The sequence below is a fragment of the Arvicola amphibius genome, chromosome 12, assembly GCF_903992535.2.
Source record: "Arvicola amphibius chromosome 12, mArvAmp1.2, whole genome shotgun sequence".
Lineage (NCBI taxonomy): Eukaryota > Metazoa > Chordata > Mammalia > Rodentia > Cricetidae > Arvicola > Arvicola amphibius.
This window is the reverse complement of record NC_052058.2, coordinates 151,399,705-151,426,389: the sequence shown is the minus strand read 5'-3', so window position 1 is coordinate 151,426,389 and position 26,685 is coordinate 151,399,705. Positions and strand designations below refer to the sequence as shown.

Sequence of the window (26,685 nt, the reverse complement as noted above, 5' to 3'; positions counted from 1 at the left end):
AAAAGTAATCAAAGCTGCTGTATATTTTGTGGACTTTTTTTTTTCCTAAAGGGAATGGGATGGTATCAATAGAGAGGATCAAGTCCATGAGTTACACACATTGTAGTAGGGGCTTTAATTCTGAATCTAGCTGCGTTCATCTTCAAGATACTTGCAAGCCCCCACATTTGGTTGCAAACTATGAGTAGGTAGTATTTATCCCGCGCTTTCTTTGACTCTCCGGGTTCTGTCACCCCTGACTTGTCGCAGTCAGTGTAAGATCTTGATTCTCTCCTCTCTCCCACAGGGGCCCAGGCCCGCTCCTGGCACTGGGTCTTTACAGTCTACTGCTGATGGCACTGATGACCGCAGATTTCGTGCACTTCTTCCGTGGTCGGAGCCGGAGAGGACGCTTAGACGCCAGCAGCCGCCGCCTCTCCTCTCGGGCCTCCGAGGCGCGCCCCCTACGGGTCCCAGTGGGAACAGACTAGACGCCCCTGGAGCGTCCCTGAGCCTGAGCCTGCGTCTGCGCAATGCGGCCGAGCACCCCGCCCATGCACGGCCCCGACGTCTTCTTTGCCTCGCCTTCTTTGGCGTAACCCTGACGCATTGCTGGGGCGGAGCAGCTCCCGGCATCTTCCCGAGACCAGAGCTGGTTTTGCTCCAGAGACTGCTCCTGCGCTGGCCGGCTCGGAAGGAAGCTCAGCTCCGCAATGACTGTGAGTGGACCAAGGGACCTCCGAGCCCCGATCTTAGGTCCCGGGGTGCACGCTGATCCTCCTGTGAGATCCCTCTTTCTCACCTGACCACCGTTACCTCCATAGCCCCCCTTAGAGCCCTCCTCAGGACTCTGCCCCGAACGGGCTCCTCTCCCAGCTGCGCTGATCTGCCCCACTGCCTTTCTCTTCCCAGGCCAGCTCAGCCGAGCAGCTGCGGAAGGAGGGCAACGAGCTGTTCAAATGCGGGGATTACGAGGGTGCCCTGACCGCCTACACCCAGGCCCTGAGTCTCGGCGCGACGCCCCAGGATCAGGCAATTCTGCACCGAAACCGGGCTGCTTGTCACCTCAAGCTGGTGAGGGAGGGGGTCGGGTTGGTCTAACCTGGTTCTACCTGGGCCTGGGGTTGTGCGTAGGGCTGGGCATTTTCCTAGCCACCCACGGTTGTCAGATGTCTTTGGGCATTGGTAGTGGGGGAGTCAGCAGAACAAGGGCGCCCATTGCTACTCTATTAGAGCAGGCTCCTGATCTTTCTCTTCCAGGAAGATTACAATAAAGCAGAATCAGAGGCGTCTAAAGGTAGGGGGGTGTGGGCCCTCATATGGAGCTGTGGGTCTTCTGTGATGGACAAGGACTGTGGGACCACTGAGCCTTCCCTTCCTCCACTTCCTCTGATCCCAGACACTTGTCTTTCTATTTGCTTTCCCACTTCCTCGGCCTTTGCTTTTCTGCAGCTGCCCTCACCTTTTCTGAGGCTGAAGCTCCGAGCTCCACGTTGGTACCCCCCACCTTCCTCTGGTCCTCAAGATCTTTCCCTACTGCTCTTGCCTGGAGATGGTGGCCTCATGGGTGCTGACAGAGCTCCTGTTTGTCTCAGCCATTGAAAAGGACGGCGGGGATGTCAAGGCGCTTTACCGCCGAAGCCAAGCGCTGGAGAAGCTGGGCCGCCTGGACCAGGCTGTCCTTGATCTGAAGAGATGTGTCAGCCTGGAGCCCAAGAACAAAGTTTTCCAGGAATCCCTGAGGAACATTGGGGGCCAAATTCAGGAGAAGGTATGTGAAAAATCAAGAGAGGGTGGGGATGGCCTTGGTCAGGGTCAAGGATGTAGACACAGTGCTCCAGACAAGCTTTAATAATGCTTGCTCAGCCTGGCCAGATGGTGGTGGCGCACACCTTTAATCCCAGCACTCGGGAGGCAGAGGCAGGCGGATCTCTGTGAGTTTGAGGCCAGGCTGGTCTACAAGAGCTAGTTTCAGGACAGCCAGGGCTGTTACACAGAGAAACCTTGTCTTGAAACAAAACAAAACAAAACAAAATAATGCTCAGTGTGTTGGAAGCAATTGAATTAAAAGCGTGGTTGTTTGGTTCATGTGAAAGTTTATACACTTGGCAAAGACTGAGGCAAGGATGAAAGCGGTGTGTGTGTGTGTGTGTACTCTCACAGCTGCTGGTGAGGGTATGCATGGTATGTTTCCTTTAGGCGGCAGTATTAGTTAGCCCAGGCTGACCCTTTTCTCACTACATACCTGAGGCTGGCCTTGAACCTCTGGTTATCCTGCTTCCAAAAACACTTTTACCTGGGCAGGGTCTCATCTAGCCTAGGCTGGTCCTGGTTGCTGTGTTCCTGTCTACACTTTCCAAGTGCTGGGATTTCAGGCATCTGACTTTTCTTTCAGTCTTGTTTATAGTTAGAGAAACTTGGAGCCTGCCTAAAATGCCTAGCAACGAGAGCAAAACTAACCAGGCTAGGTCAGGATTGTTGTTTTTGAGAAGTGGATCATGAGTGGTCGTATGGAGAGGGCTGTGCTGTATGGTGGACGGAAAAGTAACATATGCAATAATACACCCGGCAGAGACTGTTACCACTGAGCTCATGACCCGTACAGTGTATCATGTATGGGCACATTGGATAAATATGTCTAACCACAGTGAAAGATATTGTTAGTGCGTACATCAAAAGCCTGTTAAACTGGGAGTTCGAGGCTGGCCTGGTCTACAGAGCGAGTTCCAGGACAGCCAGGGCTACACAGAGAAACCCTGTCTTGAAAGAAACATTCACACACACACACACAAGCCTGTTAAAAATGTACACCAAAGGCCCAGTGTAGTGGCACACTCAGGAGGTGGAGGTAGACAGATCTAGGCAGATCTTTGTGAGTTCAAGACTAGCCTGATAGACAGAGAGAGAGAGAGAGAGAGAGAGAGAGAGAGAGAGAGAGAGAGAGAGAGAGAGAGAGAGAGAGAGAGAGAATGTATGTGTATGTGCGTGCATGTGTTGTGTTTATCAAAATAGTAACATTGGAAGAAAAGAATGGGATTAAGGAGGCTTTCCAAAAAAATACTTTGAAGCCAGCCAGTGCTGGCACATGCCTTTAATCCCAGCACTCGGGAGGCAGAGGCAGGAGGATCTCTGTGAGTTTAAGGCCACCCTGGTTTACAGAGTGAGTTCCAGGACAGCCAGGGCTACACAGAGAAACCCTATCTCGAAACAAAAAACCAGCAACAACAACAAAAAAAATCTTTGATTTATTACACACACATGCACAACTGCACACACACACACACACACACGTGCGTGCGCACACACACACACACACACACACACAGGGCATCAAAGGGAGGGTTAGCAGCTACCTCGCAACCCTCCTGGTGTCTCATAAGTGACTGCCAAGCTCGGTGCCGTGTTACATGCTTACATTTTTACGCTGCTGTAGTGTAGCTGGCGCTGCTGGGAACGGGTTTCCTTGTGACTGACAAGATGCCTGCTCTTCTGAAGGCTCTTCCCTTAGTTTCGGCAGGCCCTATTGCCCAAGCAGGAAGAAGTTCAGAGAGGAAAACAGCCCCGGGAAGTTTAGGAGGAGATGCCTGGCAAGTCTCTTCCTGCCTGCCAGGGTTCCTAGCTGTTGGCCTTGCGCTCTGAGCCTGCCTGGGAAGAGAGTAAGGGAGAACTCGGAGGAAACATGACGTGTCTGGCCAAGAAAGGTGACTTACTCTGTGCTTCTTCGCAGGTACGGTACATGTCCTCAACAGATGCCAAAGTAGAACAGATGTTTCAGATACTGCTGGACCCCAAAGAGAAAGGCACAGAGAAGAAGCAAAAGGTACAGGTCCTGGACTGAGCCTCTAGGGCTTCCGTAGGTACCCCTTTACTCACCAGTGTGGGCCTCAGGAGTTCTGCTGGCCCGTTCCTCTGTAGGTTGAGCCTCAGGCCATGCCTCCTGCATAGGAGCTGTTGGGGATCGGGTCCTTAGTGTGAGGTAAGGAAAGGGAACTAGTTTTGCCAGAGCACCTTCGTGGCCCTCCTGGAACCAGGAGCCTGCACACGGTGTGACTGAGGCACTATTCTTGCTCTTGAAGCCCTGCTAGGGACCCCATTCTAGCCATCACCCACAAGACCAAGCTCTCCTTTCTGCTCGAAGAGAAAGAAGCTGAAGTTCTGAGGGTGGAATTTATGGCTGGCTAAGGAGAAGGGGTGAGGTCCGGAGCTCAGGGCCTGTCTGCTTGCCCTGACCTTGGAAGGATGTAGTATCAACATTAGAATGTGCTTCCTTTGGTGTAGGCGTCTCAGAACCTTGTGGTACTGGCCCGAGAGGATGCAGGAGCTGAGAAGATCTTCCGGAGCAATGGGGTTCAGCTCCTGCAATGCCTGCTGGACACGGGAGAGACTGACCTCATGCTGGCGGCCCTGCGCACACTGGTCGGCATTTGCTCCGAGCACCAGTCGCGGGTAGGTGGTGTGGAGAGGTCTAGTTATTGCTTCAGTCTGTATGTCTCTCCTTTTGTCTATTAACTCCACCTACCTGTCTACTCTTCCACCCCTCGTCTTCTCCAAAAACAGTTTAAAGCACAGATAGGAGCTATACAGCTATGGGGAAAAATAAAAAGGACAGAAAAGACAAATATAAATTAGGATGGAGTAACCAGGCGGTGGTGGCGCACGCCTTTAATCCCAGCGCTTAGGAGGTAGAGACAGGTGGATCTCTAAATTCAAGGCCAGCCTGGTCTACCGGGTGAGTTCCAGGGCAGGCTCCAAAGCTACAGAGAAACGCTGTCTCAAAAAAGCAAAGCAAAACAAACAAACAAAAATGAAATTAGGATGGAGTAGGACCAGAAAGCACAAACATAGCCTCCTCCATCTTGAGCATTGCTGTCCTGAAGCCAGTTCTCCAGGACTCCTGGTCACTGCCCCGCTCAAGGCTGCTCAGAAAGGGTTTTGTCTTTTCCAAAGGTCAGATTCCTTTTCCTCTGGAGAGGAGAGACACCAGTGATGTCACCAATAGCATCTCTGCCCTGGAGATAGTGACCTGGTCAGCAGCATGGATGGTGCTGTCCTGGCCTGGACAGTACCACAAGAATGGCCCTGCTCCTGGGCCTGGAAAGTTCACACCCGCCCTGCTCTGGCCGTTGCTGGCTGGACCCAGGGGATAGGGACTTAGTCTTTGGTTGATCAGTATGCTTTTATGTGCATACTTAGAGTCAGGGTTTTCTTTTGTAGTCTGGGCTACCTTGAACTCATGGTCCCTGTGGGATTTCAGTGTGTGCTGCCGTGCTGGGCTCCTTGCTTGCCTTTAGAGGAATCTCCAATTCAAAGAAGGCTAGATTGTGAAGTAATTCAGCGAAATCTCTTGAGGCTAAGCCTGGGTTATATTTAGACTAGTCAAACCATGTCTGTCCTGCGGCAGCCTCTAGCTTCCCTGGCTCTGTGAGGGCTGGGATGAGCCCATCAGGCCTCCTAGGTTCTCTAGCTTACAAGGAGGATGGAGAGGCCGTGCCGGTCTGCCCCGTGCGTGCGTGCTCACACCCTCAGGTGTGCACACACACACACACCCCCCCCCCGCTGGGTTTGGGAAGGAGCTTGCATCCATCAGGATGCCTTGTCCGGGTGTGCTTCCTTCCCGAAGAGACATGAGACCAAAGAGCTGCTCCTGGGGCTCATCTTCTCCCCAGCTAGAGAGCAGAGGTGGACGAGGACTCTGGAATATGTAGCCTTGGCTGTCCTAGAACTGGCTGCTATCCTGTCTCCGTCTGGGATTGCAGGTGTAGGCTACCACTACCAAATGGGATGCTTTCTTTCCATCCTTTCTAAGAGGAAGCATGGCACGAACCCAGGTCCTAGTCTTAGACCTGCTTTCCTTTTCGCTTGGAGCTGGCCCTTCCACCCCGGCGTTGGCTCACTTCCCAGCCACACTCACTGACTCACTGTCGGGGCGCCCCTTTACGCACCAAACCTCTGTCTAATTCTCTCCCGCCCTAGACGGTGGCAACCCTGAGCGTCCTGGGGACTCGGAGAGTGGTCTCCATCCTGGGTGTGGAGAGCCAGGCTGTGTCGCTGGCGGCCTGCCACCTGCTGCAGGTCATGTTTGATGCCCTCAAGGAAGGTGTCAAGAAAGGCTTCCGAGGCAAAGAAGGTGCCATTATTGTGGGTGAGTGGAAACTGTTGCAGAGGGAATGGGTGGAGCTGAACTCACCCACCCAATCCTTCCAGGATGAGGCTGTAGCTCCAGGAATGTGGCTTAGTGGTGTGATGTTTTACCTAGATACTTTGGTTTTGCTGAGACGAGGTCTCACCACGGAAATGGACTCTCAATCCTCTGGCCTCAGCCTCCCAAGTGCTGACATTATACGCAGCTTCTCCTTTGGACTCTAATAGCCAAGGTGCTTGAGGAGAAAGCTGGGCTCAGCTTAGAACCCAGGAGGGAAGCCTCCTCTGCCTGTGTCTCTCTGACAGTTGAGGGGTTCAGCAGTCACACAGGGCTGGGTCACTGTAGAGCCCACTAATGTCACGTTTTCTGTTGTGCTGTTTTGTCTTTGCTGTGGAGGACTGAACCTCTTATGTCATAGACATTGATCACTTGTGTGCTGTCGCCAGATCCTGCCCGGGAGCTGAAGGTCCTTATCAGTAACCTCCTGGAGCTACTGACTGAGAAGGGAGTCTCCGGGCAAGGCCGAGACAATGCCCTGACCCTCCTAATTAAAATGGTACCCCGGAAATCTCCGAAGGACCCCAACAATAGCCTCACACTCTGGGTCATTGATCAAGGTAGGTGATACACAGTTTAGGAAAACTTGCTTGGGTGGCCGAGGCCTGCCTTTCTGTGGGAGTAATGAGAAGAGTGGCAGTTGTGTACGGCCACATGCTTGTCCTGAACTGTCCTCTATAGCCCTTCCAGTCCCTGTAAGGAGCACAGAGGCCCTCCAGTTGTGTGTGTGCGTCCTGTGTGTCTGTGCAAATGCGTGTGCATTGGACAGTCCCTAAGAAGGCCAATCGAAAGGCAGTGCCATGTTTCTCTAGTTGCAGTTTTTTTTTTAAAAAAATCACATTATTTATTTTCTTTTAAACTTTTAAGACATTTTTATTTATTTATTTATTAATAAAATAAATCTCCTCCACATATCGCGCTCTCCCCCCCAAACCCGGTGTGTCTGTGTGAGTGTGTATGTGTGTTCGAATACCGTGATACTGGTGGACATCAGGATAACATGGTTTTCTCCTTCTACTGTGTGGGTCCCGGAGAGTGAACTCAGGTCATCAGAGTTGGTGGCAAGCACCTTTACCTGCTGAGCCATCTCGCTGGCCTGTTTTTCTTTTTTTCTTTTTTTGGTTTTTCGAGACAGGGTTTCTCTGCAGCTTTTTTAGAGCCTGTCCTGGAACCAGCTCTTGTAGACCAGGCTGGCCTCGAACTCACAGAGATCTGCCTGCCTCTGCCTCCCGAGTGCTGGGATTAAAGACGTGCGCCACCACCGCCCGGCTGGCCTGTTTTTCTTAGCGACTATGTATTACTACTCTACTACTCTTGGAGAAAAAAATGATTAAATCAGAACAAAGCAACTTACACTTCTCATTTTCCCAAAAAGATAAATGAGAGGAGTCGTGAAGGCCCTGCCTGACGCCCCCTGCAGGGCTCCTTTGAACCCCATGGCTTCACCTCTGCCATGCCTCTGTTTGCACTCTGACCTTCCTGACAGAGAGGCGGCCTTGCATTCCTCTGCATCTCCAAGGCTGGCTCTACCTTTAGGGGTGGGCACCCATGGAGGCACTCTCTGAATGGGGTGTCTTTCTAGGTCTGAAAAAGATTCTGGAAGTCGGGGGCTCCCTGCAGGATGCTGCTGGGGAGCTCACAGTGACAGCCAACAGCCGCATGAGCGCCTCCATCCTCCTCAGCAAGCTCTTCGATGACCTCAAGTGTGACGCCGAGAGGGAAAACTTCCACCGGCTCTGTGAGAACTATATCAGGTGAGGGAGGCCGCTGCTCCTCTGCCAGGGGTGCCAGCCGAGAAGCGACCGGCGTTCAGCATGGAGGGCGGCCTGAAGGGAGGACTAGAAAACTAAAGGGATCCCCAGCACCGCCTCCCTATGTCTTAGTTGCTTTTCTGTTGTGGTGAAGAGACACCATGACCAAGGCAACTCCTAAAAGAGTTTATTGAGGCCCAGCGGTGGTGGCGCACGCCTTTAATCCCAGCACTCGGGAGGCAGAGGCAGGCGGATCTCTGTGAGTTCGAGGCCAGCCTGGTCTACAAGAGCTAGTTCCAGGCCAGGCTCTAAAAAAGCTGCAGAGAAACCCTGTCTCGAAAAACCAAAAAAAAAAAAAAAAAAAAAAAGAGTTTATTGAGGGCTTAGAGTTTCAGAGGTGAGTAGAATTCATAACCATCATGGCAGGGGGCATGGCGGTCAGCAGAGAGGCATGGTGCTGCAGCGGTAGCTGAGAGTTTACATGTTGAGGCAGTCACAGGGCAGGGAGGGAGGGAGACAGAGAGAGAGAATGAGAACAAATTGGAATGGTGTGGGCTTTTGAAATCTCAAAACTCACCCCTCGTGACACCTTCTCCAACAAGGCCACACCTCCTAATCCTTTCCAGAGACAGAGAGAGAGAATGAGAACAAATTGGAATGGTGTGGGCTTTTGAAATCTCAAAACTCACCCCTCGTGACACCTTCTCCAACAAGGCCACACCTCCTAATCCTTTCCAAACAGTTCCACTGGAGTTCTCTGACTGGAGAACAAACATTCAAATATATGAGTTTATGGGGCCGTTCGCATTCACTATACCCTATTGTTTTTTGGTTTGATTTGGTTTTTGTTTGTTTTTCGAGACAGGGTTTCTCTCTGTAGCCCTCACTGTCCTGAAACTCTCTATATAGACCAGGCTGGCTTTGAACTCACAGATATCCACCTACCTCTGCCTCCTAATGCTCGGATTAAAGGCATGCACCACCAGCCCCAGCAACACCCTTTGTTTTGAGATGGGAATCTTGCTATGTAGCCTAGGCTGGCCTCGAACTCCTGGGCTCCAGAGTAGCCAGGATATTTAATTGACCATTACTGTGCCTGGCCCCAAACCTCCTTCTTATTCCAAAGTGACTACAACTTTCTCGACATTGATTTTCCAATATTGCAATACATCTGTTATGTGCAACAGATTGAGCTGAGCACTTACTGGGTTTCTTTTCTTTACTTTTTTGTAAGATTTTATTTAATTGGGGCTGGAGAGGTGGTTCAGTGGTTAAGAGCATTACCCGCTCTTCCAAAGGTCCTGAGTTCAATTCCCAGCAACCACATGGTGGCTCACAACCACCTGTAATGGGGTCTGGTGCCCTCTTCTGGCCTGCAGGCATACATACACACAGACAGAATATTGTATACATAATAAATAAATAAAAAATTTTAAAAAAAGATTTAATTTTATTTTATGTCCATTGGTGTTTTGTCCACATTCATGTCTGCATGAGGGTATTGGATCCCCTGGAACTGGAGTTAGAGACAGTTGTGAGCTGCCCTGTGTGTGTGCTGGGATTTGAACTTAGGTCCTCTGGAAGAGCAGTCAGTGCTCCTAACCTCTGAGCCATCTCTCTAGCCCCTGGATCTCTTTTCTAACCCATGAACTAAATATGACGGTCCACCCTTAAGGAGCTGACAGTTGAGGGGAGGTGACTGATAGTAATAATTTTTAGTAGGGTGACCTAGGATCTTCCATAGTACGGGAGAAGAACGGGGCGGGTGATGTGTGTGGAGAATAACTTATGTTTGGTGTATGCCACCAGCTCACGTAGAGGGTAGTTAATGGAAATTGGTGGTTGCTGTTGTGAAATGCCAGGGTTTCCCTCGGCAGGTTTTCAGGATAAGTAGCGCCAAGTAGCCACCTAGTATAAATAGGGGAGCTGGGAAGAAGAGGCCCCTTATGTGTGCTTTGCCATGACAGCTGTCGCTCTGTGCCCCTCAGGAGCTGGTTTGAGGGCCACGGGCTGGCCGGGAAGCTGCGAGCCATCCAGACAGTGTCCTGCCTTCTGCAGGGCCCATGTGATGCCGGCAATCGGGCCTTGGAGCTTAGCGGCGTCATGGAGACCGTGATCGCTCTGTGCGCCTCTGAGCAGGAGGAGGAGCAGCTGGTGGCAGTGGAGGCGCTGATCCACGCAGCCGGCAAAGCCAAGCGGGCTTCCTTCATCACTGCCAACGGTGTCTCTCTGCTCAAGGACCTCTACAAGTGCAGCGAGAAGGACAGCATCCGCATCAGGGCACTAGTGGTGAGATGGGAGGCCTGGGTGGGCAGTCAGTCAGGGTCAGCTGGTGTCCCCTGAGAAGTATACACAGCACTTCCCTGGAGCTATGGGAGTGGGCTGGCTCCTGCCGCTGAAGGGCGTATGATCTAGTGGGGAGATGATGTCTAGGAGTGTGGGGTGCTCATACTGTCCCCTCGGTTAGAAAGTCCTATGGAGAAGCAGAAACTGCACGTTTGGGGCCTTTCTAGCATTCGTGAGCTGCTGCAGTCAGCATTGTAGGGGCTGTTTTTCCGCAGACACTGTCCTCATTGGCTTTCTATTGCCACGATAAAAACCATGACCAAACACAACTGGAGAGGACAGACTGTATTCCATGTTACAGCTCAGATCAGAGAAGGGAGGGCAGGGCAGGGAGAGGACAGACTGTATTCCATGCTACAGCTAAGATCAGAGAAGGGAGGGCACGGCGGGAGCTCCAGGCAGGAGCCCAGAGGCAGGAACTGAAGCGGGCACTGTAAAGGAACGCTGCTTACGGGCTTGTTCCTCCTGGCTTGCTCAGTTTGCTTTCTTATACACTTCAGAACCACCTGCCCAGAGATGGCATCCCTCACAGCCACCTGGGCTTTTCCACAGGCCAGTCTGATGGAGGCATTTCCTCAGCTGAGGTTCCTTCTTCCCAGATGAATCCAGCTTGTGTAACGTTAACAAAGAAATTAACTGGTGCAGGCAGTTTGTCCTGGGTTTCTCTGTCTTGTAAGAATTTATGCCATGGCTAACGTACTTGTACAGGGTTTTTTTAAAGCAGGAATCTCAGTAGCCTAGGCTGGCCCCAAACTCATTATGGGGTTGAGGCTGGCCTTAAACATTTGCTCATTCTGCCTCTACCTTCCAAGGGCTGAGATTACAGGTATGAACCACTATATCTGACACAAAGATTTTTTTTTTAAAGATATTTATTCATTATGTATACAGTGTTCTACAGGTCAGAAGAGGGCACCAGATCTTACTATAGATGGTTGTGAGCCACCATGTGGTTGCTGGGAATTGAACTCAGGACCTCTGGAACAGCAGGCAGTGTTCTTAATCGCTGAGCTGTCTCTCCAGCCCGACACAAAGATTTTTTGTTTTATTTTGTTTTGTTTTGTTTTTGTTGTTGTTTTGATTTTGGTTTTTCGAGACAGGGCTTCTCTGTGTAACAGTCCTGGCTGTCCTGGAACCCTTTGTAGACCAGGCTGGCTTCAAACTCACTGAGATGCGCCTGCCTCTGCCTCCTGAGTGCTTGGATTAAAGGTGTGCACTACCACTGCCTGGCTACAAAGGACATGAAAAGGACAGACCAGTCAGCGTGGAAAGGGCTCAGTATATAGAAAGCTAATGTGTCAGTTTCTACCAGGCTCTGTGTTCCGTAGCTAACAGAGGGCCCAGGAGGGATCCCCAGCCAGGTAAGAGCCAGGCTGCTGTCTCCATCCTAGTCACCAAATAGCTGGTCCTTGTCCTCTTCCTCCAGGGACTCTGTAAGCTCGGATCAGCTGGAGGGACTGACTTTAGCATGAAGCAGTTTGCCGAAGGCTCGACTCTCAAACTGGCCAAGCAATGCCGGAAGTGAGTTATCACATTTCTCCATTTGTGAGACAGATCTTAAGAGCGGCTGTGCAGATGCAGAGATGCTCAGCGGGTGGGGGGGGGGGAGGCGTGAGGGCCTCAGACACCCATGTTAGGAAGCTGGGTGTGGGGGCTGGAGAGATGGTTCAGTGGTTAAGAGCACACTGACTGCTCTTCAGAGGCTCTTCAGAGGACTCAGGTTCAAGTCCCGGCACCCACAGAACAGCTAACAACCGCCTGTAACTCCAGGATCTGACACAGACGTACATGCAGGCAAAACACCGATGCACATAAAATATAAATAAATTATTAAAAAAAAAGACGAAGAAGCTGGGTGTGGCCGTCCGTGTCCCTGTGGGTGGAGACAGAAGGATCACTGTGGCTTCCTTCAGTGAGAGACCCTGTTCCAAAGGAGGACAACAGAGAGGGCCAGGAGGACACTGACGTCCTCCTCTGGCCACCATGTGTATGCAGAGAGTTGTATGCATACAACTTTGAAAACGGGGTGTGGGTAGAAGGAAGGTGGAGCTTCTTTCTTTCCTGCTATAGCTTAGCTCCTCGCTCCAGTGTCACAGGGAGGCCCAAGCTCCTGGCTCTCCTCATTGTCCTGCTTCCACTTCTGCTTCTTGTTGCTGGATTTTGTTTTTTCGAGATAGGGTCTCCCTAAGCCCAAGCTGTCCTAGAACTTAATGACCCTCCTTGTCTCTGCCACCTGCATGCTGAGATTACTGGCACGTGCCACCATGTCCTGCTCCGGCTTCCTGCCTCTGATGGTCATCCACTGTCATTCATGTCCCTAGGTGGCTATGCAATGATCAGATTGACGCGGGCACTCGGCGCTGGGCCGTGGAAGGCCTGGCTTACCTCACGTTTGATGCCGACGTAAAGGAGGAATTTGTGGAGGATGAGGCTGCTCTGAAGGCTCTGTTCCAGCTCAGCAAGGTAGCTCTGCTGGTTCCTGTTGTCATGTCAACCTAGGGGCAGGACCTGGGATGAGAGTTTGCCAGGTGTCCCTGGTGATGCAGGGCTAGCTAGCTGCTTTGTGTGGCCTTGGTGCCCTACAGGGTCTGGGTGCTCAGTTGCCCCGGAAGAGTTAAGAGCCGGGATTATAAGCTCTGAGTCTGGGGTTGAGGCAGGTTCCCAGTGTCATCCTAGGTCCCAGGTGGGGCTGTGGGGGTGGGAGGGAGGCCATGCTGCCCTGCTGAATGCCCTTCTGTCCTGGCCAGTCCGAGGAGAGGCCAGTGCTCTTTGCAGTAGCCTCAGCTCTGGTCAACTGCACCAACAGCTATGACTATGAGGAGCCCGACCCCAAAATGGTGGAGCTGGCCAAGTATGCCAAGCAGCACGTTCCTGAGCAGCATCCTAAGGTACGGGTACACTAGGAGGGCCTAGGGGTACCTACTATTGGCACAGTTGAGCGGGCAATTAATCCTCAGTAGAAGGCTATCCCTTAAACTGGCTATATCCAAGCTGTGTCTTGGCTGTTTGTTTCCACACTCATCAGACTCTGCGTGAGAAGAGTCCATATTTCCCTGTCTAGTGCCCTAGGGGTTCCTCAACTGCCGCTTTTTGTAGGACAAACCAAGCTTCGTACGGGCTCGTGTGAAGAAGCTGCTGGCAGCGGGGGTGGTGTCAGCCATGACGTGTATGGTGAAGACGGAAAGCCCCGTGCTGACGAACTCCTGTAGGGAGCTCCTCTCCAGGTCAGCCATCCTGCCTCTGCTAACTGCCGTCTCCGACTGCAGCATGCCTCGGGAGAGGGACCTGTGCTGTGGGAGTCCTAGAGCATTTGGTTGCCTTACTAACTTAAGAATGGAATGCCTGCCTACCAGAGCTTTGGACCCCACCCGCCCACCATGCCTTCTTTCTGCAGGGTCTTCCTGGCTTTGGTGGAAGAAGTGGAGGATCGAGGCACCGTGGTTGCCCAGGGAGGAGGCAAGGTAAGCTGCTTTCTGACTCCTTCCTGATCTCAAGCATCCACCTATAAAACATGACTCAGTGGCTGCTGGCCTCAGGGAACACTATTGGTGACCACAGGAACTGCTGGTGAGGTGACGCTAATGTGGACAGGCTCTTTGGAGGCCCTCAGTACTTTGGGCCCATAAAGGTCCTGAGTTTGCCTCCTTTTCCCACTGTGGCCCCAGGGCCCAGCACAACCCATGTTTAGCACTTAATAGGTGGTTGAGGAAGTGTTTGGGTGGTTTTATTGAAAGATCTCAGAGTGAGGAAGAGTCTGGGCACAGGGTATTCTCAGGACCAAGGAGAGAGTGAGTGGGTTGATGGCTTGGACCTTAGACTCCCAGGTCCAGGCTGGGCATTGACAGGGCTGGGGCTGTTCCGACAGGCTCTGCTCCCGCTGGCCCTGGAAGGCACTGATGTTGGGCAGACAAAGGCAGCCCAGGCTCTTGCCAAACTTACCATCACCTCTAACCCAGAGATGACCTTTCCTGGTGAGCGGGTATGTGTCTTCTTGTTCCAATCATGACATCTCTTGTTTCCTCCTTGTGCCCCATGGTCTCCGGCATGGGCTTCCCCTCGTGATTAATGGGAAAATGGCAGTTTTGCTGAGTCCTGGGGTAGGGGACAGCTGTAGAGAGCGCCACTGTCACAGGCGGGCTCCGGGCTGTGGATCAGTGGGGCCGGACGGGGGAGGGGTCGCTGCAGTAGGCGCTGATAGGTGGGATGTTTCACAGATCTACGAAGTGGTTCGGCCCCTCGTCTCTCTGCTGCACCTCAACTGCTCAGGACTGCAGAACTTTGAGGCTCTCATGGCCCTAACGAATCTGGCAGGGATCAGCGAGAGGCTCAGGTAAGGTCCCAGGGGAGATCGGCATAGGGATTTGGGTGAGTCCCACTCTACAGTTTGGAAAACAGTTCTTGGTCATTGTTTGTGCCTCACAATAACTTCTGTGTAACATATAGATGAAGAGGCATGCCAAGGGTGGTGCCAAGGGCGGTCCTGAGGAGGCCCAGGGTGAGAGCAGTGCTCTGAAGTCAGATTGCCTGGGGTTCAAGTCTGGCTCCCTAAACACAGTAGGTAGAGAAGCTGCAAGCAGTTAGGCTCCAGGACCCCGACTGTGCCCTCCACTTCCCCCTCCTTATCCCCAGGCTGCTGACACTCACTGGCTCGCTGTATGACCCTAAGCAAGTCTTTAAGTCATTCTGCCTCAGTTTCCTCTTCTGTGAGTTAGTTAAGTATCTAACCCATGAAGCAGTAGCTAGAGAGTTCTTTGAGAAAATGTATATAAAAGGCTTTAGCAAGCACAAGAGGGTGCGGCAGTTCACGCCAAGGGAGGAAGATTGCTGGGAATTCTAGGCCAGGCCAGGCTATAAACTGTCTCAAAAGCCCTCCCCTCCCCCCAAGCCCCTTAGTTCATAGGTACCTGCCCTAGCAGTAATCACAGTCAACACGCGTTAGCTGTTGTTACTAATTGTGACTTAGGCCACATTGCTCACCGCCCAGCCCAGTTTCCCCTTGGGCCAAATAGACATGGTAGCCACGCCTACACTTTCACCATGGAGTGAGGTGAGCATTAGGTAAGATAAGTCAAGCATCATGGGGTTGTGGTGAGTATTAGGTGAAATAATTCAAGCAGCTTGGTTAGGCTCAGTGCTCAGATAGATGATTGGTGTTTGCCTCGCTGTCGCCACCACCGCCGCCCTGCTCTAATTACCACCATGCCTAACGATCCTATGCTGTTCCAGCTGGGCCAGACGGCTAGGGAGCATTGAAGCTGACAACCGGGATAGGAAGGTCCTTGGGCTTTGCTAGGGGAGCAGCTCAGCTCAGAGGTCAGCCACGTGGGGGACAGGGTAGCAGGTTATGGAGACGCTGGTCCTGCAGACCCTGCCAACTCTGTCCTGCAGACAGAAGATCCTGAAGGAAAGGGCTGTGCCCATGATTGAGGGCTACATGTTCGAGGAGCACGAAATGATCCGCCGGGCAGCCACCGAGTGCATGTGTAACTTGGCCATGAGCAAAGAGGTGAGGGGTGGCCCAGGTGGTCCCCGTGACGGGGACGCGAAGGGCCCTGTACTTCTACTAGGCTTTGTGCCACGGTGGCATGGTCTTTGCCTCCATCTGGTCACAGGTGCAGGATCTCTTTGAAGCCCAGGGCAACGACCGGCTGAAGCTGCTGGTGCTCTACAGCGGAGAGGATGACGAGCTGCTGCGGAGGGCTGCTGCCGGCGGCCTGGCAATGCTCACCTCCATGCGGCCCTCGCTCTGCAGCCGCATCCCGCAAGTGGTAAGTGCCCGGCCCTGGTAGGGGAGGATGAGGGAAGTAGCAGTTCCCTGCGTGGTGGCATTGCTGTTCTGGGGGGCGGGGAGGTCCTGGCGTATAGATGCGTTTTCTACCAGGGTTGAGCCTGTTGCTGGGTCTTCACACCTGCCGTCTCCCACAGACCACACACTGGCTGGAGATCTTGCAGGCCCTGCTTCTGAGCCCCAACCAAGAGCTCCAACACCGGGGCGCTGTGGTCGTGTTGAACATGGTGGAGGCCTCAAAGGAGACCGCCAGCACCCTGATGGAGAGCGAGGTGCTGGAGATCCTGTCAGTGTTGGCCAAGGGTGAGGAGAGCCCAGTCACCAGGGCTGCTGCAGCCTGCCTCGGGAAAGCAGTGGAATATAGACTCATCCAGCCCAACCGGGACGGAGAGTGAGGATCGGCCCCGGGCCCACAGCTCACGTATCTGCCACCCACCACAGCACTGAGAGCCAGGACAGAAGCAGCTTTGGCCAATGGGGCTGGAATGCTGGACCCTTGGCTCTTTTCCCCAGCTGCACTTTGGTGTTCTGTTCCGAGAGATCACACACTACACAGCCCTGCCCTGCCAGCACTCAGAAGGGTCCTATATTTGTGGAGAGCTGGGAATGGGGAAGGTGCACCCTAGCTCAAGCCTGTGACTTATGGGCATCAAGAAGGGCACAGCAGCATCCTCGCTAGCCGTGAGCACCACCAGAACCTGCCAGCAGGCACACCGCTCTAATAAACTGTGTGGAACTGAAGTGTGTCTTTGTGGGATTGGGGGGGGGGGGTGCTGAGGGTGGGAGGCTCTGGGAAGTAGCTGGGCACCAGCAAGTGCTGTAGAAAGCTGGCCTGCAAGAGAAGAAAGTCAGTCGTTTCCCTCCCCAGGGCCCATTTATAGTCGAGACTGGGCCTCGATACGGGTAGCCAAGCTGACTTCACACTGACGATCCTGTCTCAGCCTTTAGAGTTGTAGGAATTACAAAGCGTTCTTTATGAGCGCTGGTGGAAGGGTAAGCCTAAAGCCTAGGAAACTGATCAAAATCCAGTGGCCTTGAGATAAACGGTTTTAGGGAGAGCAGTATATGCTAGCCCCTGGATGCATTTGTCGTGATAATTTGAGTTCTCCGTGATCTCCAGTCAGGCAGTGTTAGGCATTTGGGGCTGGTGTGCATTTCTCTCAGTGAAAATTTTTCTTTAGCTGTGCCCGGTTGAAGATTTGGCTCAGCTAGGCGGCTGTGGCGCACGCCTTTAATCCCAGCACTCGGGAGGCAGAGGCAGGCGGATCTCTGAGTTCGAGGCCAACCTGGTCTACAGAGTTCCAGGACAGGCTCCAAAACTACAGCGAAACCCTATCTCGAAAAACAAACGATAAAAAGATTTGACTCAAACAGGTTCCCCTTCTTGCGGAGGACACAGATCTCTCAGAGGCGGAAAAGCTTAGGGCTCATTGGCTCAGTAGATGTAAACGACAGAGCCTGGGCCAATCAGCGAAGGCACTAATACCACCGCTTCCTGTCTGGGCTACGGTCCTGAACCACCACCTCCTAGCTCCAAGGGAATGGCGGGCGTCAGGGCTTGGTCCTCGCCTGCCGTTTCCCTCCGAGCCGCATGAATATTCCTTCAGCGGTTTCACCCGCGTTCGCTGTTGTCGGCGCTCACCGGAGGCTTCAGCCCACTCGCGGGAGCGACCCGCATGGACTCACGGAGGATTCACGGGGACAGACAGGTAAACCGGCGCATGTGAGTACGTCAGGGAGCCCGCCCCCATACGCGGTGACGTCACCGCTCGCGCCTGCGATTGGCTCCGGAAAGGCTGCTGCATCCAATGACCGCCTTGCCTGGCGCGCGGCTCTTTAAATACGTACTACCTCGCAGGTCCATCCCCGAGCTGAGCCCTGTGATGTGTTAGCCAGTGTCCCTCGAGATTTCCCGGCAAAAAGGCTTTCCTGATGGGTTCAGGGTACAGTGGCAAGGGTAAGGTCAAAGGTTCTCTTGGTTGGGGATCCAGGGGCTGTAGTCTCAGATCTGATTTAAGAGGCTTGACAGTTCTAGCGTTGCCGTTGGAAACATGCGGCTCCTCACATTCAGCGTGAGTTCCCTGGGGCCCACAGCCACCTCATTCAGCCAAAGGAAGGGGACAATAGAGGCTTGTTGAAAGTATAAACGACCGAGTAAGAGTCAGTGGAAACTGTCCAAATGACTCTGGTGCCCGATAAGAGCCAATGGTCATTTTCGCCATTAAATGACGTATTTAATAAGCTAAGACTTAAATTTTGATTTGCAGTTATCACAAACAATTCTGCGAAGTCGATACAAGCAGCGCTGCTCTCACTCCCACCCCTTGTTTTTCATCCGAGACAGCTGTGTAAGAGCTCTGGCTGTCCTGGAACTCACTGTAGACCAGACTGGCCTCGGACTCAGACCCGCCTGCCTCTGCCTCCCGAGTGCAAAGGTTAAAGGCGTGCGCCACCACCGCCTGGCTTCCCACCCGCTTTGTGAAAATGGAAGCGTGCAATAGGATTCAGCTTCACAGGCATGCACGCGCAGGTCCCAGGGCTGTGGGTTATGCTCTCTCCTTCCACCTCCTGTTGGGTACAGGCTTGTAAATCCGTGGGACTTGGCCCCTGCTGTGTGATTGGGAGTTCAAAGCCAGCGTGGTCATGGTCTACAGAGTGAGTTCCAGAACAGCCAGGGCTACACAGGGTGAGAAGCCCACAAACAAAAATCTTAAGAATCCATTGCCCTGAATACCAGTTTGATAGAAAAGATGAATACTTAATATTTCTTACAGTGGCACACTGGATTTGAGCCAAAAGTGGGAGACATAACCAGATAGTTTAATGGTCACTCATTTGATAGAACCGTTGGCCAAAGCTCTGCTCACGGAACGATAGTGGGACGGACACTGATCGCCTCTGATTAGGAGAGTGGAATCCAGATGGTATCCGGTCACTATTTTACAGATAATGCAGCTGTAGCCCCTTGGAAGGCCAGACTCGCCTGTCTGCAATCTTCTCGGGTTGCAATCCTGTAGCCCACGCCCCAGCCAGGTGGCCACCCACAGAGGGCTCTGCGAATATGGCCAAGGAACAGCATGGGACCTGGTTTGGCTTTGGTTTCTGCGGCTTTGGGCAAGTGCTGGGCTCTGGGGATGGGCGCCATTCGGTGGACAGTCCCGAACCACTGTGTGCCAGTGAGGACGTTTGCCGAGTGAGTGCAAGCTGGAGCTACACCGCCCTGGTGACCCGTGAGTACCCTCACAACCCCACCTCCAGGCCTGTTCCCTGTACACCTGCCCAGCCATTCTTAATATGCCTGCCCAGAAATACTGTACACCCTTTGTCTGGCAACCTCGCTGCACCCCTCCCCGGGTCCTTGGTATGCGTCCCACCCCACTCTCTACCCTCATAGGTGGAGGCCGGGTGGAGCTGTCAGGCTCTGTGAACAGCTCAGCAGATGGCTGCCGGGATGCGTGGGCTTCCGAGGGACTCCTGGTGGTGTTGCGTGACAAGGATGGGTCCAGCACAGAGCTGCGGGCCTGGACGCCAGGCTCGGCACTGCAGGGGGAGCCCCTCTGGGTCCAGAACCTGGTTTCTGGGGCAGAGGACCCAGGGGAAGATGAATCCAGCAGTGAGACTAGGGCGGGTACCCTGCCGCTGTTGCCCCGTGCCCATGCCTACGTGAACCCGCAGCCCCCTTTCTGTCATCCTCTGGCCCCAGAGCTGCGCGTGCGCCAGCTGGAGCTGGGTGCCGAGCATGTGCTGATGCTGTGTGAAGCCGGTCAGGTGTTTTCCTGGGGTGGAGGCAGGTGAGGACCAGCTGGATGTGATTTGGTGAAGCTCGAGGAGGTGGTCTGTTGAATGTACCCGTTGCTGATTAAGGACTCCCTTGATCAGGCACGGACAGTTGGGCCACGGGACGCTGGAGGCGGAGCTGGAGCCAAGGCTGTTGGAAGCCCTGCAAGGCCTCCGGATGGCTGAGGTGGCAGCGGGTGGCTGGCACTCGGTGTGTGTGAGTGGTGAGTGACTTGGGGCTTTCCTTCCTCTTGTTTTTTTTTTTTTTTTTTTTGTGTGTGGGTGTTCTAGCCCAGGCCTCATTCCAAACTCAACCCAACCCAGTCATTCCTGACCCTTTAGTGTCTGTTGATTCGGCCCGTTGTCTCCACCACTCTCTTAGGCCTTGCCTGCTGTGGTTGCTGCGGTTGTTATCGCTGTTACTGGGCTCTCCTCCACTCCCACCCATCTGCTAGGCACCAAGGTTGCTTTCTAACATACTCCAGAAGGGAAACACACTTATCCAGGGAACTGCTAAGTGACAGCTCAGCCAGAAAGAATGGAGAAAGCTGCATATGGCCAGGTAGCCATGATGGTACCCGGGAACTGAACCCAGGTCCTCTGGAAGAGCAGCCAGTGCTCTTGACCACTGAGCCATCTCTCCAGCCCCAGAAGCTTCTGATCTGTCTGATTGGGGCTCGCAATCCCCGCTATATTCTCATGTAATAGCCCTAGGATGCAGTGGGGTCCAACCTGGGCAGGAAGGCAGAGGACAGGACTGGAAACAGCGTAAAGGGAAGTTTCACACCTAAGATTTAGGAGTTTGAGACTTCAGGCTTGCAAAAGAGGTTGAAGCATAGAGGTATCGAGCAAGGCTTCCTAGTTTACAATCTTTACCTTTGTCCTGGTGTTTAACCTCTGTTTCATCTGACTTCCAAGTGAGGATATTGTCATATCAATACTTCTAGGGCTTTGTGATTGTATTTGGAAAGCGCATAAAGCACCAGCACAGACTGAGCATTTTATAAAATTACTGTTACTGAATGTTGCGGTCAGTCTCATTTAAGGCCAGCCTGGCCTCAAATGGACTCACCTTGAACTCTCTCTTGCCTCTGCCTCCCGAGGAGTGTTAGTGATTAGTTAGTGTGTCCTGATTAGTTATCAACTTGACACAAGCTAGAGCCAACGGGAAAGTGAGACCCCAGTTGAAATTGGCCATCAATTTGTCCTAAAGGTGAGTCTGGGGAGCATTTTCTGGATTGATGGTTGCTATGAGAGACCGCGCCTACCAGGGGTGTGCCACCCCTGAGCAGATGGTCCTGGGTGCTTAAGAAAGCAGGGGAGTGAGCCCTGGCATCATTCCCCCTGGGCCTCTTCTTCAGTTCCTGCCTCCAGGTTCCAGCCCTGACTTCCCTGAATGATGGACTCAATAAACTTCCTGGGTTGCTTTTGGTCATTTTTTTTTTCTCACAGCAATAGAAAGTGACTAAGATAGTCACTATAGTAAGTAGCTCCAGTCCTCACCTAATATAGAGCCTTGGCGCTATGAGAAGGAAGGCGAGAGAGAGGCAGAAGCCTTCAGTAGGACCACTGGAAGATGGCATTGAAAAAGGGCACAGGTGCCAGGCTGTGGTGGCACGTGCCTTTAATCCCAGTACCCGGAAGGCAGCGGCAGGTGGATCTCTAAGTTCAAGGCCAACATGGTCTACAGAATAAGTTCCGGGACAGTGGGGCTACACAGAGAAACCCTGATTTGAAAAACAAAACAGAGAGAGAGAAAGAAGAAAAAAGTGTACAGGATACCTCAATGCCTTTGAAAGGGATACAGTGGGGACTTCTAGGGATACCCTAGTGGGGGAAATAGGTGACAATTTTGAATGAGCTGGGCGTAGTGGTACACAACTTTAAAGCCAGCACTTCAGAGGTAGGGTGGATCTCTGTGTGGGGCCAGCTTGCTCTACACAGTGAGTTCCAGTACAGCTGTGGCTACACATTGAGACCCTCCCTGCCTGGGGGTGGGGGAGACTAAAAACCTGATACCATCTGGTCCTGGGCTTTTATTGGTTGGGAGACTTTTGATGACTGTTTCTATTTCTTCAGCCGTTATAGGTCTGTTTAATTTGCTTATCTGGTCTTGATTTAATTTTGGCAAGTGATATTTATCCAGAAAGTTGTCTATTTCCTCTAAGTTTTCCAATTTTGTGGAGTATAGGTTTTCGAAATATGACCTGATGATTCTCTGTATTTCCTCCATGTCTGTTGTTATGACCCCCTTTTCATTTCTGATTTTGTTAATTTGGATATTCTCTCTGCCTTTTGGTTAGTTTGGATAAAGGTTTGTCTATTTTGTTTTTCTCGAAGAACCAGTGCTTAGTCTCATTGATTATTAGTATTGTTTTCTCTGTTTGTATTTTGTTGATTTCAGCTCACTTTGTTTGCTTCTTTTTGTTCTAACGTTTTTAAATGTTCTGTTAATTCACTAGTGTGGCCTTGTTCTAGCTTCTTTATGTAGGCATTTAGTGCTATGAACTTTCCTCTTAACACTGCTTTCATTGTGTCCCATAAATTTGGGTATGTTGTGTGGTCATTTTCATTGAATTTTAGGAAGTCTTTAATTCTCCCTTTATTTCTTCCTTGACCCATTGATGATTCAGGTGAGCATTGTTTAATTTCCATGTGTTTGTGGGTTTTCTGGAATTAGTATTGCTGTTGACTTCTAGTTTTATACCATGGTGATCTGATAAGGTACATTGGGTTATTCCAATTTTTTTTGTATTTGTTGAGGTTTCTTTTGCTATCGAGTATGTGGTCAGTTTTTGAGAAGGTTACATGAGGTGCTGAGAAGGTATATTCTTTTCTGTTTGGATGGAATATTCTATAGATGTCTGTTAAGTCCATTTGAGTCATAATATCTGTTAGTTCTTTTACTTCTCTGTTCACTTTTTGTCTGATTGACCTGTCCAGTGGTGAGAGGGGAGTGTTGAAGTCTCCCGCTATTAGTGTGTGGGGTTTAATGTATGATTTTAGCTTTAGAAGTGTTTCTTTTTTAAATTTATTATGTATATAGTGTTCTGGGCACCAGATCTCATTACAGATGTGGGTGTGAGTCATCATGTGGTTGCTGGGAATTGAACTCAGGACCTCCAGAACAGCAGTCAGTCTCTTAACCTCTGAGCCATCTCTCCAGCCCTAGAAGTGTTTCACATATGAAGGTGCCCTTTATGTGAGGGGCATAGATGTTCAGTATTGAGATTTCCTCTTGATGGATTTTTCCTGTGACTAATATGAAATGACCTTCTTTTTCTCTTTTGACTGATTTTAGCTTGAAGTCTATTTTGTTAGATATTAGGATAGCTACACCCGCTTGTTTCTTTTTTTTAATATTAAGTACACAGTGTTCTGCCTGCATGTATACCTGCAGGCCAGAAGAGGGCACCAGATCTCATTACAGATGGCTATGAGCCACCATGTGGTTGCTGGGAATTAACTCAGGACCTCTGGCAGAGCAGCCAGTGCTCTTAACCACTGAGCCATCTCTCCAGCCCCCACCCGCTTTTTTCTTAGGTCCATTTGATTGGTATATTTTTACCCTTTACTCTGAGATGATGTCTGTCTTTGAGGTTGAGATGTGTTTTCTTGTATGCCGAAGGATGGATTCTGTTTTCGTATCCAGTCTGTTAGCCTGTGCCTTTTTATAGGCGAGTTGAGTCCATTTACATTAAGGGATAATGGCCAGTGATTGCTATCTCCTGTTAATTTTGTTTTCATCATTGGTGACGTTAATTTATGCGTTTTTTTCTTCTCTGGGATTTGGGTACCATTTTTGTTTTGTTTTGTTTTTCAAGACAGGGTTTCTCTTTAGCTTTGGAGCCTGTCCTGGAACTAGCTCTTGTAGACCAAGCTGGTCCTGAACTCACAGAGATCCGCTTGCCTCTGCCTCCCGAGTGCTGGGATTAAAGGTGTGTGCCACCACTGCCTGGCTTATTTGTTTGTTTTTCAAGACAGAGTTTCTCTGTTACAGTTCTGTCTGTCATGGAACTCACTTTGTAGACCAGGTTGGTCTCAAATTCACAAATATCTGCCTGCCTCTGTTTCCCGAGTGCTGGGATTAAAGGATTAGAGCCACCATCCTCTGGCTCTTGGTAACTTACTCTTAAAGGATTAACTTTTAATTACGTATATGTGTGTGTGTGGGTGGATGCATGTGGGGGTGACCAGAAGAGGCTATCAGATTCCTTGGAGTTTGAGTTTTAGGTGATTGTGAGCTACCTGATGTGGGTGCTAGGAACTTGAACCTGGGGCCTCTGCAGGAGCAGCAAGCCCTCTTAACCATTAAACCATCTCTCCAGCCTCTCAGTACCTTTTTTCAACATGGCAAATTCATATTGATATTGCTTCCCCCGTCTCTCCTGGTGACTCTGCCCTCTTCATCCCTGAGCTCCCTGCCTGTCCTCAAGTCCCACCGAACCTAACCTTCCTTCCTATTGGCCATTTAGCTCTTTACTAAACCAATGAGAGCAACACATCTTCACAGTGTACAAAAAGACTATTACAATATAAAGCATCCAGAAAGAGGGTGGAGACTTTGAGGCCAGCCAGAGAGGTGCATAGTAAGGCTGCTTGGAAACACACACACACACACACACACACACACACCAGAATTGCGGGGGAACTAAAGTTGTTTAGTTCCTGCACAAGGGGCCTAGGACAAGGAAGCTGCTGAGTCTTGGGAAGGGGGCATCTTTCTTGGGTACTTGGACAGGGTAGCCTTTACTCATCCCTAGGACTTGGAAGTGGGGATGTGTAGAAGGATGTAGGTGGGTGGAAGGGTTTTGGTCTGTTTCACAGATCTTCTTGGTCTCTTTCAGAAACTGGGGATATTTATATCTGGGGCTGGAATGAGTCAGGGCAGCTGGCCCTGCCCGTAAGGAACCCTACAGAGGACAAGAAGAGAGTGAGCGGGGCAGGTAAGCTCTAGGATTCTTTACTGTGTGCTAGACACTGAGGTGCGGTGCTCAGGATCAGGACTAGATACCGCTGGATAGATACCACTGCTTGCTATAGGAGGCTGATGCTAGTTTTGGCACAGCACAACCAGTAGGTGTGTTGAGTAAGGGCTGGGCACCAGTTGTGGCACTAGAAAGTGTTTTACAGAGCAACTGTAGGAAGCTGCAGTGTGTGGATGAGGTTTGCCTCCATGCTCAGAATGTTAAACATAACCATTCTAAAATCACAGAATTGAATGAAGATTGTCTCAAAGAAGCAGCAGCAGCTGTGACTGATGTTGAGGCTCCTGCCCCCTTCATAGCCATCCAGCCCTTCCCAGCTCTACTGGATCTTCCCATGGGCTCAGATGCAGTCAGGGCCAGCTGCGGATCCCGACACACAGCCGTGGTGACACGTGAGTGGACTGGCTCAGGATGGGGCAGTATTCCATCCCATTCTTTAGCTGGGGGCACAAAAAAATGCTTTGCCCATCCTTTTTTAATTTTAGTAAGAGTCTCACTTTATTACACAGGCTTGGCTCAGGCTTTAGAGTAGTTGGGACTATAGGCACATGCCACTGCACTCTGTGTATGCTGGGGACTGGATCTAGGGCTTCTCACGTACCAAGTAAGCACATTACTGAGCTATGTTTTTAACAAAATTACCCTATTATAGCATCTTTTGATATACACTTTATGATCAGCTGTCTCACTTTCATGCTGGGTATGGCAGCACACACTTATAAATCCTAATTCTTGGGCTGAGGCAGGAGGATTGGGACTATGTAGTGGGACTCTGTTTCAAGTCTTATCAACTAAAAACAATAAAAAGGTTACTTTGCATATCTTTAACAGCTCCACAGCCTCAGACCCATAGGTTCTTCCTTCTTGAAGGAAACCTGCCCAGTCTAGATGTATACATCTCAGAATTCCAGCATGTTGTTTCATGGCTTGTGCCAGTCCAGGTAGTATCTTGTCTAATTAGCAGAACAATGGTGGCAGCTACTTACTCTTTGGTTGCAGGAACAGGAGAACTCTATACCTGGGGCTGGGGTAAGTAAAAAGGTTTTGTGATTCTTCCAAGGGGATGAATATAGAGCAGTTGACATAAAGCCACACAAACTAGAGGGGGTAGGAGCTTCGGCCTGACGAACGGGAGGAGAGCTGAAAAGTCGTGTGTGTCTCCCTTGGATGGGAACAGATGTCTGCCAGACAGACGCCTCTGACCATCTTGGAGTCATTGCCACTGTCCGCTGGGCGACCCCAAAATTTGCTTGGGCTTTGAAGCTTCCTGGCTTCACAGAAGGCCAGCAATGCCTATCAGAGAAAGGGACTTGCTACATTCTAGGTAAATATGGACAGCTTGGCCACAAGGACAGCAGCAGCTTGGACCGACCTTGCCGTGTGGAATACTTCGCTGAAAAACAACTCCAAGTAAGGGCTGTCACCTGTGGACCCTGGAACACTTACGTGTATGCAGTGGAGAGAGAAGAAATATGACATATGTTATGTGAACCCCCAGGTTGCTAATGGAGCCTAGGTGAGGATGAACTGTCACAAGCCAACGTAAGTTTAGAGACGGATGCAGATCCCACCTCAGGGTTAAAGGTGCATGACTCCAAGATAAAGACCAATGTTACAAAGCATGTAGGAAAGAGCTGAACATGTATATAAATGTTTATTTTTGGAGCAGTGCTAGGGATCAAAAGAACCCTATACTTCCTGTGTGCTGGACAAGTGTCAATAGCTAAATTTTATGTGTGTGTATATACATACACACACACACACACACACACACACACACTAGCCCAGCTTCACTAGTTGCAAAATGAGAAAATACATGAATAAAATAGTATTACCCAAATGAGAAAGACTCTTAAT

The 26,685-nt window shown here is 51.1% G+C and overlaps 2 protein-coding genes across 7 annotated transcripts; both read left to right on the top strand.

Moving 5' to 3' along the window:
* Positions 1 to 548: 548 nt before the first annotated feature.
* Unc45a (unc-45 myosin chaperone A) lies at positions 549 to 16,804 on the top strand. Its single transcript, XM_038313635.1, has 20 exons — positions 549 to 698; positions 892 to 1,053; positions 1,240 to 1,276; positions 1,575 to 1,750; positions 3,707 to 3,799; positions 4,258 to 4,425; positions 5,953 to 6,121; positions 6,568 to 6,738; positions 7,761 to 7,932; positions 9,918 to 10,218; positions 11,702 to 11,796; positions 12,597 to 12,738; positions 13,023 to 13,163; positions 13,372 to 13,499; positions 13,670 to 13,736; positions 14,141 to 14,254; positions 14,490 to 14,605; positions 15,664 to 15,781; positions 15,888 to 16,043; positions 16,201 to 16,804. Exons 1-20 carry the CDS (start codon positions 693 to 695, stop codon positions 16,456 to 16,458), a joined length of 2,790 nt encoding a protein of 929 aa, XP_038169563.1. The 5' UTR covers positions 549 to 692; the 3' UTR covers positions 16,459 to 16,804.
* Positions 16,805 to 17,555: 751 nt separating this feature from the next.
* On the top strand, positions 17,556 to 26,587 carry Rccd1 (RCC1 domain containing 1). 6 transcript variants are annotated; one of them, XM_038313904.1, is made up of 9 exons: positions 17,556 to 17,772; positions 19,010 to 19,293; positions 19,458 to 19,854; positions 19,943 to 20,064; positions 24,688 to 24,786; positions 25,056 to 25,220; positions 25,828 to 25,857; positions 26,153 to 26,238; positions 26,327 to 26,587. In XM_038313904.1, the coding sequence occupies exons 2-9, from the start codon at positions 19,125 to 19,127 to the stop codon at positions 26,342 to 26,344; spliced, it is 1,086 nt and encodes a 361-aa protein (XP_038169832.1). In that variant the 5' UTR covers positions 17,556 to 17,772; positions 19,010 to 19,124; the 3' UTR covers positions 26,345 to 26,587. The 6 variants fall into 6 exon arrangements, with proteins under 6 accessions (XP_038169832.1, XP_038169833.1, XP_038169828.1 ...); XM_038313905.1 differs by having other exon boundaries at positions 26,167 to 26,587; XM_038313900.1 differs by having other exon boundaries at positions 26,153 to 26,587.
* Positions 26,588 to 26,685: the final 98 nt, after the last annotated feature.

Excerpts from the sequence above, each read along its gene's own strand:
- Unc45a (XM_038313635.1), top strand. Across the intron at positions 6,739-7,760 it reads ACTCTGGGTCATTGATCAAG|GTCTGAAAAAGATTCTGGAA; the intron begins GTAGGTGATACA and ends GTGTCTTTCTAG. Across the intron at positions 11,797-12,596 it reads CTGGCCAAGCAATGCCGGAA|GTGGCTATGCAATGATCAGA; the intron begins GTGAGTTATCAC and ends TCATGTCCCTAG.
- Rccd1 (XM_038313900.1), top strand. The coding sequence starts at position 19,125 with ATGGCCAAGGAACAGCATGGGACCTGGTTTGGCTTTGGTTTCTGCGGC. Across the intron at positions 20,065-24,687 it reads GCACTCGGTGTGTGTGAGTG|AAACTGGGGATATTTATATC; the intron begins GTGAGTGACTTG and ends GGTCTCTTTCAG. Across the intron at positions 25,221-25,827 it reads ACACACAGCCGTGGTGACAC|GAACAGGAGAACTCTATACC; the intron begins GTGAGTGGACTG and ends CTTTGGTTGCAG.